General features: G+C 47.3%; 2 protein-coding genes across 2 annotated transcripts in view; one reads left to right on the plus strand and one right to left on the minus strand.

Annotated features, from left to right (window-relative positions):
- pofut1 (protein O-fucosyltransferase 1) overlaps positions 1-1,238 on the plus strand; it is a 10,002-nt gene extending 8,764 nt beyond the window's left edge. The window contains exons 4-7 of the mRNA XM_070544889.1: positions 94-206; positions 276-468; positions 536-778; positions 876-1,238. Of these exons, the coding sequence (XP_070400990.1) occupies positions 94-206; positions 276-468; positions 536-778; positions 876-1,070 (744 nt within the window). The 3' untranslated portion in view covers positions 1,071-1,238. The remainder of the gene's footprint in view (positions 1-93; positions 207-275; positions 469-535; positions 779-875) is intronic.
- A 6,266-nt stretch (positions 1,239-7,504) lies between these two features.
- The window catches only part of LOC107396517 (kelch-like protein 7), a 3,935-nt gene continuing 1,439 nt past the window's right edge, over positions 7,505-10,000 (minus strand). Inside the window, exons 6-12 of the mRNA XM_015976277.3 lie at positions 9,487-9,661; positions 9,278-9,420; positions 8,949-9,195; positions 8,350-8,551; positions 7,999-8,096; positions 7,758-7,938; positions 7,505-7,653 (exon numbers count right to left, since the gene is read on the minus strand). Coding sequence (XP_015831763.3) covers positions 7,587-7,653; positions 7,758-7,938; positions 7,999-8,096; positions 8,350-8,551; positions 8,949-9,195; positions 9,278-9,420; positions 9,487-9,661 — 1,113 coding nt within the window. The 3' untranslated portion in view covers positions 7,505-7,586. The remainder of the gene's footprint in view (positions 7,654-7,757; positions 7,939-7,998; positions 8,097-8,349; positions 8,552-8,948; positions 9,196-9,277; positions 9,421-9,486; positions 9,662-10,000) is intronic.

Here is a 10,000-nt window from a genome sequence, read left to right on the forward strand (position 1 = left end):
TACACGCACACACACACACACACATATGTACACACACGCCCTTCAGGCAGAACTATGGAGCTGAGGTTCTTGTCGGTTCTGCTCTCTCTGCAGGACGGGAACCCGTTCGGCCCGTTTTGGGACCACGCCGGCGTGGACTTCGACGAGTCGGTTCTGTTTGGGGGGATCTCCTTCAGCAGCTACCATCAGCCTCAGTGGAAGAAGAGGTGAGAGGGTGATGTGTGCAGCTGTTTTATTCTAAATGTCACATTTGACCTCCAACTCCGCTGGAGCAGGTTTCCACCCTCTGAGCACCCAGTTCTGGCGCTTCCTGGCGCTCCGGCCCAGTTCCCGGTCATCCAGGAGCACGTGGGGCTGCAGCGCTACATGGTTTGGTCAGACCGGATGAGGGAGGAGGGGGAGGAGCACATCGCCGCCCTGCTGACGCGACCGTACGTCGGGATCCACCTGCGGATCGGCTCCGACTGGGTGAGATGACGACTTTCCCGGAGGCACAAGGACAGAAATGACCTCCTTTCCTTCTGAATCTTCACAGCAAAACGCCTGCAGGCTGCTGGAGAGCGGAGAGACGGGACCTCACTTCATGGCCTCCCCTCAGTGTGTCGGCTACGACCGCCAGACCGCCCGCCCCCTCACCTCCACCATGTGCCTCCCTGACCTGGCTGAGATCCTCAGAGCCGTGAGGTTGTGGGTGAGGAAGACCTCGGCACGCTCCGTCTACATCGCCACTGACTCGGAGTCCCACAGCAGCGATGTGGAGAAGCTGTTTCAGGGCAAGGTGGGTCCCAGTGACTCGGGTTAAGGTAGCAGAACTTTGTGTTGGTCTCATCTGGTCCTCTCAGGGGTGACTTCAGACCGGGTTTTCCTTTATGCAGGTAAAGGTTGTGACCCTGCAGCCAGACTGGGCCCAAACGGACCTCTACATCTTAGGACAGGCCGACCACTTCATTGGGAACTGCGTCTCATCCTTCTCCGCCTTCGTTAAGAGAGAAAGGGACATCCGTGGACTGCCGTCCTCGTTCTTTGGCATGGACAATCCTGGGAAAGTCGGCGGGAGAGAAGAACTCTGAGCTGACCCTCTCTTGATGGAAGATGGAGCCAAGGAGGCACGTAGAGATCAAAGGGGCACCGTCGGCTAAAACCCACTTCCAGAGAAATCCGACATGAAGCCTCCTGCTGTGACGTTTACTGGCTCATCCTGGGGCTGCGGCCATGTTTTAGTCCATGTGTGGGCCCGACTGGACCTTCTGGTCCGGAGAAAAAGGACCAGACACCGCGGACCCACTCAGTATTGCGGACCGTTTAACGTTCACCTGGAAAGCTGAAACGTGTCACCGTCACCGTGAACGATGAGCGAGTTTAATAAACTTTCATGTCATTTTCATTTGGAAAAGATGTTTTTGTGTTGAAAATTGAAAACAGCATTTTAATTAGTTACAAATCCCAATGGGAATGATGTCACATGATCCGCTGGCATTCTGTTTGTGTTGCTAAATCTTCTCAGTGGCCCGCCCTGGGACTGGGAGGTGGGGGTTCGATTCCCGGCCGGGTCATACTAAAGACTTGAAGAATGGGGCCCAACGCGCTGCTGGTCAGGCTAGAGACTTCCACCGACAGCAACGGGTGTTGAAACCACGTTAATCTGTTCAAAGTTGTTAAAACATTTCTAATAAAAAAATACAAAAATATACATCTTTGAAACGATCCTATATTACCATGAAGGTTTTATTTAATAATCAAAATGATCACCATCTTATTTTGAAATGTCGATGAGAGCGGATGTGAAAGTAACAGTTCAGGAACCAGATAAGAAGGCGTGTTCCTGTTCACAAACCAAAACGCCCCATTTAGCTGCTGGATGGATGATGTCACCTCAGCACCACTCCCCCAGTTCCTTCGGACCAGCTGAGTAGAGAACGGAGCAGAAAAGCAGCAGGTCCTTACGGGATCAGCCCCAGACTGCTCAAAGACCAGCTTTGGGAAGCGGTCACGCACATGTTCAACCTGAGCCTCCAGCTGGAGCAGGTCCCCATCCAAAGACCTCCTGTGTGGTTCCAGGTCCCAAAACATCACATCCCAGGGAACCAGACCTCTACAAACCTGTCACCTTGACCTCCCATCTGATGAAGACCATGGAGAGACTCACCCATCTACGTTCAGTGGTGACCCCAGAAATAGACCCACTGCAATTTGCATATAAACCAAACACGGGGTTGAGGATGCGCTCATCTACCTGCAGCACTGAGCTCTGACTCACCTCAAGATGCAAAAGAGCGCTGTGAGAACCATGTTCTTCAACTTCTCAAGTGCCTTCACCACCATCCAGCTGTGTCTACTGCAGCAGAAGATGAGGGTGCATGGACCATCAACTACCTCACCAACAGGCCACAGTACGTGAGGCTGCACAACTGTACATCTGAGGTGGTTGTGCTGTACTGGAGCTCCACAGGGTACGGTGCTCTCACCTTTCTCTTCACCTACACCTCGGGCTTCACCTACAACACCAGCAGCTGTCACCTCCAGAAGTTCTCAGATGACTCTGCCATTGTCGGCTGTGTGCCTGAGGGGAATGACCTGGAGTACAGGTCAGTCTTCATGGAATTTGTGGTCCAGACCAGGAAGCAGAGTCGTAGTTTCACCCACCCCTCTGCAGCTTCTGTACTGTTACCCACCCACTACCCCATAGAGACAGTGTCCTGCCCACGGCCAAAACCACACAGATTAAATATCAGGCTTAATAAAGCAAATCATGGAAATCTCATAAATATTAGAACAAATTCAACTGAGCAGAAAACTAGAAACATTAAATGTGGGTTGTTGAACATTAGATCCATTTTTTCTAAGACTTTGTTAGTTAATGAGTTGATTTGTGATAATCAGATCTCTTTGCTCTCTCTCACAGAATCCTGGCTGCAGCAAGAGGACTATGTTAGCTTAAACGAGTCGACTCCTTCAAATTATTTAAATCATCATATTGCTCGAAGTACAGGGCGAGGAGGAGGAGTGGCAACCATTTTCATTCGGACTTATTAATCAGTCCCTTACAGATTAATAGTTATAGTTTTTTTTTGTGGCAAGGTGGAGAAACATGGGCCCGGGCGGGATTCGATCCCCAGACTCCCGGGTGAGAGTCGTGCGTGCTAACAAGTCAGCCAAAGGGAAGTTGTGAAGTTTGTGGCAACCTGCGCGGGAGCACGAGGATGTGCTTGTGGAAAGAGGGGGGAAGATGAGGCAGTGTGAGCATCCTGTCACCGTGTCCTGATTGTTCATGCGTCCTGGCAAGAGGATGTCCCTTTGGCTGACTGGTTAGCGTGCATGACTCACCCGGGAGTCTGGGGATCGAATCCTGCCCGGGCCCATGTTTCTCCACCCTGCCACATTTTGAACATCTTATTCTTAGTTTTCCTAATCCAGATAGCAAAACTGTAAAACCACTCTTGTTTGTAGTTTTATATCGTCCACCAGGCCCTTACTCTGAGTTTTTGGATCAGATCTCTGATTTTTTATCTGATTTGGTGCTAAATACTGATAAGGTCATTGTAGTGGGGGATTTCAACATTCATGTGGACATTGAAAATGATAGCCTCAATGTAGCCTTTAGTAATATCTTAGACTCAATTAGTTTTACTCAAAGAATACATAGCTCCACCCACTCCTGCCATCATACATTAGACCTTGTGCTGACTTATGGCATAGAGTGTGAGGAAATAAGGATCTTTCCACATAATCCAGTCCTCTCGGACCACTTTCTGATAACCTTTGAGTTTTTTATAACTGAGTTCTCGAGACATGAAAGTAAATTTCACTATAGTCGGTCTCTATCCGACAACGCAGTTGCATCTTTTAAATCAACTGTTCCATCTTTACTGTCCTCAGCATCTCAGAGGCACGTAGCAGAGGGCAATATTTTCAGTTCTAGCCCCTCACAAATTGATGCCTTAGTTCATCATGTTAATTCCTCTTTACGTGTGGCATTAGATGATGTTGCCCCTTTAAAATAGAAGGTAATTAGGGACAGGAAGTTAGCTCCCTGGTTTAACTCTCATTTACGAGCCTTAAAACAAAACTCTAGGAAATTGGAGAGAACATGGCGCTCTACGCACCAGGAGGAGGCCTACCTATCCTGGAAAAATAAGCTTCAACAAACTAGAACTGCTTATTTTTCAGCATTAATTGAGGAGAATAAGCATAATCCTAAATTTCTTTTCAGTACAGTTGCTAAACTTACACAGAATCATAGCTCTGAGCCATCTATTCCCTTAGCCCTCAGCAGCAATGACTTCATGGGATTTTTTACAAGTAAAATTAATTCTATTCGAAACAAAATCTTTAGCATCCTCCCTAATGCGATTTCTTCTTCCTCAGTAAGTGAGGCAGCATCAGAGGTGACTCTAGAACCTCATCTTTGCTTGAACCGTTTTGATCCAGTTGAGCTTTCAGAGTTATCAAAAATATTAGCTTCTTCTAAACCTTCCACTTGCATTTTGGATCCATTCCCAACCAAATTATTTGAAGATGCATTTCCTTTGGTTACTGCCCCCATTCTAGATACAATCAATCTATCCTTAGTAAATGGGTATGTACCACAAGATTTTAAGGTTGCTGTAATCAAACCTTCACTTAAGAAGCCTTCTCTGGATCCAGATGACCCAATGAATTACAGACCAATATCTAACCTTCCATTTTTATCCAAAGTCCTGGAGAAAATAGTGGCCATCCAAGTATGTGAGCATTTAAACACTAATGCTCTGTTTGAGGAATTTCAGTCTGGTTTTAGAGAGTATCACAGCACTGAAACTGCATTAGTGAGAGTTACAAATGATATTCTCATGGCCTCAGATAAGAATCTTGTGTCTGTTCTAGTCTTGTTAGATCTCAGTGCTGCCTTTGACACAGTTGATCACAATGTTCTTTTAGAAAGACTTGAACATGTTGTAGGGATCAAAGGAACAGCGTTAGGCTGGTTTAAATCCTACCTGTCTGACAGATTTCATTTTGTAAATGTACATGACAAATCGTCTTCATACTCCAGGGTTACTTGTGGAGTACCACAAGGTTCAGTGCTTGGACCAATTCTTTTTACTATATATATGCTCCCAATTGGTAAAATCATTAGACAGCATGGGATAAACTTCCACTGTTATGCTGACGATACTCAGCTATATTTATCCATTAACCCTGATGAACCTAATCGGTTGGGTAGATTACAGGCTTGTCTTGAGGACATAAAAAATTGGATGACTCTAAACTTTTTGCTTTTAAATCAAGACAAGACTTAAGTTCTCATCTTTGGACCAGAAATCCAGAAAAGGAAATTGCTTAGCCAATCGCCTGACCTGAATGGCATTACATTAATCTCCGAGAACAAAGTAAGGAACCTTGGTGTTATCTTTGACCAGGACATGTCATTCAAATCCCAGGTTAAACGGGTTTGTCGGATTTCCTTTTTCCACCTTCGGACTATTGCTAAGATTAGAAGCATCCTTTCCAGGAGTGATGCTGAAAAACTAGTTCATGCATTTATTACATCAAGACTGGATTACTGTAATTCATTACTCTCAGGAAGTCCACAGAATGTAGTTAAAAGTCTTCAGCTTGTCCAAAATGCTGCAGCTAGAGTTCTGATGAGAATTAAAAAGAGAGATCATATCTCTCCTGTCTTAGCTTCCCTACATTGGCTAGCTGTTAAATTCAGAATAGATTTTAAGATCCTTCTTCTCACATATAAAGCTCTTAATAATCAAGGTCCATCATACATCAGTGATCTGATTGTTCCATACGTTCCTAACCGAGCACTTCGCTCTCAGACTGCAGGTCTACTGGTGGTTCCCAGAATATCTAAAATTAGGATGGGAGGCAGATCTTTTAGTTGTCAGGCTCCTCTCCTGTGGAACCAGCTCCCAGCTTTAGTCCGTGAGGCAGACACCTTGTCTGCTTTTAAGAATAGGCTTAAAACATTTTGATTTGATAGGGCCTATGGTTAAAATCTGATGTTAGCCTAAATTTGGACAAGTGGGGGAGTAGAGGGAGGTGGAGTGTACAGTCGGTAAAGACGACTCTCCCTTGCCCTGCCTCCAACATGCCTCCATCTAAATAGGATAGATTATCCAGAGTTATCTCTGTAGTTATGCTGCTATAGGCTTAGACTGCTGGAGGACACACTGACCACTTTCCACACTCTACTGCTTTCTTCTACAATCTGCTCTTTAACTGTATTATTTTCTGCTGTTTCAGCTGTTAATTTTATTTTCTCTCTAAGTGTTTTTCTCCCCAGAAGAAGCTACAATGACGTTCTGCTGAGCTGTGGTGGCCTCATGGAGGGGGCCATCGTCTAGCACACTGCTGCTAACCACTTAAACATTCTCCCTCTCCTGATAATAACTTTTTACTGTCTTTGACGTTGGATGTGCTACTACTAGTTTATCCGTTTATAGATCCACTAGGATAAATACAATAAAGTTTATCTCTCACCAAATAGAATATTTACTAAGAAATGTGTGTGCGTGTGGTTTCAGGACATTCAGTTAGATTTGTTAATAGGACTAAAGTAAATAGAAAATTTCCATCACACACACACTGGTGGGGGTGAGCTACGATGTAGCCACAGCTGCCCTGGGGCGCACTGACAGAGGCGAGGCTGCCGAGCTCAGGCGCCACCGGTCCCTCTGACCACCACCAGCAGGCAAGGTGGGTAAAGCGTCTTGGCCAAGGACACAACAGCAGAATTTTCTGTCCGGAGCCGGGATCGAAGTAAGCAGTTCTCCAGAGGAGATGAAAGTTGAGCATTAACCATTTTCTCTAAATATTTTAGACTGGACAGAAACTTTAGGTCATTTTGACCTAGCCCTGGTTTTTACTCCCACAGTGGTTGAACAAGCGCCTTTTAAAGGCTGCAGACGTTATTGATAATGTTCAGAAGGACAGGGCCCACTAGAGGACCCCACATAACCGTATTGGAGGAAGGGAGTCTTCTGGAGAGCCTGAGTGCTTCAAGGACCCAGTTTATCCAAATCTGTAAGTGAAGCAGAGTCAAAGCAGCAAACTGGAGGACATGATGTACTGACGTGGGTAGCAGGTCCCGGGGTCTCAAAGCTGTAACGAATAACCTGGATTTTCTACAGAAGGCAGTTCCCGAGTGTGGTGCATAGGGCACTAGTCAAAGTGGAGGGAGCAGAGGATTAATGGTGTTGGAGCTTGTGCTGGTCACCGAGATGCACGGAGATTAGATTTACAATATACTCGTTTCTAGCAGCTCTAACCGCTTTCTGATCTAGTGATGCACCTATGCAGCTCGTCTATTTTCTTCTACACCATGGGGTCAGAAATGTTCTACTTCTGATTTTAGAGGGACAACAGAGTCTAGAGCAGCTGAGCAGGCCATGCTAACTGCAAGTTTACATCCTGGGACGGCGAACCAGAATCCAAGGTGGAGGTATAAATGTACCTGAAGTACTGGTGAACCTGGCCAGTTATAGTAAACACAAGTGGAAACAGACAGGATTGATAGACAAACATAACAGCTTTTATTTATCAAAACACATTTAAAAAGGACAATAAAACCATTAAAACAGCCTTGGATTAAAACACTAGTCCACCACACAGATGAGAGTGTCTTTGAATGGAAACTGCTTCATGCTGTAAGAAGAGGTCCACCTGGAGAAGGCAAGAAGAAAACAAATCTACGGCTTAAACATGTGACTAAGCCAGTTACGCCACTTCTATGCAACCACACAAGTCTGTTCTACATGGACACCAACTTGTTGTCGTATGTGTGGAACTCCAGAACACTTTGGAGCTCCGCCCTTTGACTTTTGCCCGCCAACACGAAGATTTCATTCCCAACAGCTGCACACCTCACCATCATGGGGTAGGGCAGCGGTGGAGCGCTGCGCCACTGGTTCGAGCTGATGTCATAGCATTCCACGGATCTTAGGAAGCCTGTGGAACGTAAACAAATTCATCAGAGAGCTACAACCGCTCACCAGAGCTGCTCATTACCTTGCCGACCCTCCCCTCCGATGGCATAGATCAGGTTGTTCACCACCACCAGGCCATGGTCCTTCCTGGGTTGGGTCATGGGGCACAACTCCCTCCATCTGAAAAACACAACCGGTTTCTACTGCCGATGCCCCCCCGATGATGTGCAGTAGCAAGACTAATGCTAGCTAGACTTTAGCTGAAAACAGAGTTAATGGAGATAGGTATTGATCTGGTATTGATCTGTAGAATCACTTTTGCCATCCTGCACGTCAACGGCAACACTACTCCAGGTTCAACACGGCTGTGATGTCACCGTTCGAGTGGCCTAGGATTGGCCATTTTCACCTCAGGAATGAGATCCTGACTCACTGTTGGGTGGAGGGGTTATACACCTCGCAGCTGTTGGTGATGAACTGAGAGAGCCTGTTGCAGCTGAGTCCTCCACAAACGTAGACGAGGCCGTTGAGCTCCACTGATCCGTGACAGCAGCGAGCCGTTAACATGTTGGGTTGCGTTTGCCAGGAACTCGTCTTTGTGTTGAAGCAGAGAAGATGGTGCAGAATCCTGCCGTCTGCACGTGAAGCAAGAACGTTAGAAGTCTTGTTTACCAAGACAACCGTCACCTGAACCACTCAAACAAATGTTGGGTCAATCTGAAGCCTCTAGGAAACCGATTAGCATTCATCCTGGAAAGTCCCGTAATGAGCAGCAGCCGAGGGCACTATGGCCCACTTTGGGCTTTGTTTGCAATCAACCAGCGGTTTAGTCAAATGTTAGCCTCTGTCAGGTTCTGATGTTAACTCCACAGGTCTTTAGAGACAGGTCAGCATCCAAGTCATCAGCAAACATGCACCAAAGCTTTGGCAGAACATAAACTTATGCATGGTTTGTCTAAATGTCAATAATCCATCCTTCTGTCTCCAGCATTAAACACGTCGCCTTGAATATCCGGCACAAAGCTTCCTCACCTTCCTTCGTTACTCCTCCCGATACGTAGATGTTGCCGTGGGCAACGCAGGCTGCTAGGCTGTCGCAGGGTGTGGGCAGCCCCGACTTAAAGAACCGGTAGTCTTGTTGGATGCTGTAACAGTTGATGGACTTCATGGGACCTGAGAGACTGGAGCCTCCCAGGATGTAGACCACACCATCACAGTAGACCACTGCAGCATTTTGTCGACTCCCAAAAGAGGAAGTACTGCGAGTACAGCTGGAATCCTGCATGAAGGGAGACGATGAAACGCCCATCCGGTTTAAAGTCCCAATGTGGACGAGGGTGTGAAGAACTTTAAAGGTTTACCTTTGGGTTGAAGAAGTGGATCATCGAGGGCACGGAGCTTTTCAGCACAGCAATACGGGGCTTCCTTTTCACACAGCGAGGTCTGCTCATCTCGGCCAGGTCTCGGCGGTCTTCCCACGACAGCATGTGGTACTGCATCCCATCTAGGACGAAAGACCAGCTCGTCTCTTCAGCATCCACAAGGAGGAACACGACAAGCTGTGACTCACTGATGACCATGTGGTGACACGCTGCGTCGTTCTGGAACAGCTGGTCAGCGTGAACGATCTTTGAAAGGAAGCTCTGAGACATGAGAGGAAAGCGAACGCAGCTCAGCACATCAGCCGAGAACCTCCGCCTGCTGGGGAGATCATGCTGGAGCCAGGCCAAAGCAGCCGACAACACCTGAAGACACATCCCAGAGGTTAGGTGTGACCCAGAAATCACAGCCCCTTCTGGAGTCCTGGAACCCCCCAAGGCACTTTACACCCATTCACACGCTGGTGGTGATGAGCTACGATGTAGCCACAGCTGTCACTGACAGACCAGGCTGCCGTACAGGTACCACCGGTCCCTCCCACCAGCAGCAGCAAGTAAGGCGGGGTTGAGCGTCTTGCCCAAGGACACTAAAACGGCGACAGACTGGGCAGGGCTTGAACCTGCAACCTTCCAGTTACAGGGCGAGCACTTGGCTCCTGTGCCACCGTCGCCCCGGAAGATCCATCATGGAAGAGCTCAGATGGT

The sequence above is a fragment of the Nothobranchius furzeri genome, chromosome 15 (genome assembly GCF_043380555.1).
Source record: "Nothobranchius furzeri strain GRZ-AD chromosome 15, NfurGRZ-RIMD1, whole genome shotgun sequence".
Classification (NCBI taxonomy): domain Eukaryota; kingdom Metazoa; phylum Chordata; class Actinopteri; order Cyprinodontiformes; family Nothobranchiidae; genus Nothobranchius; species Nothobranchius furzeri.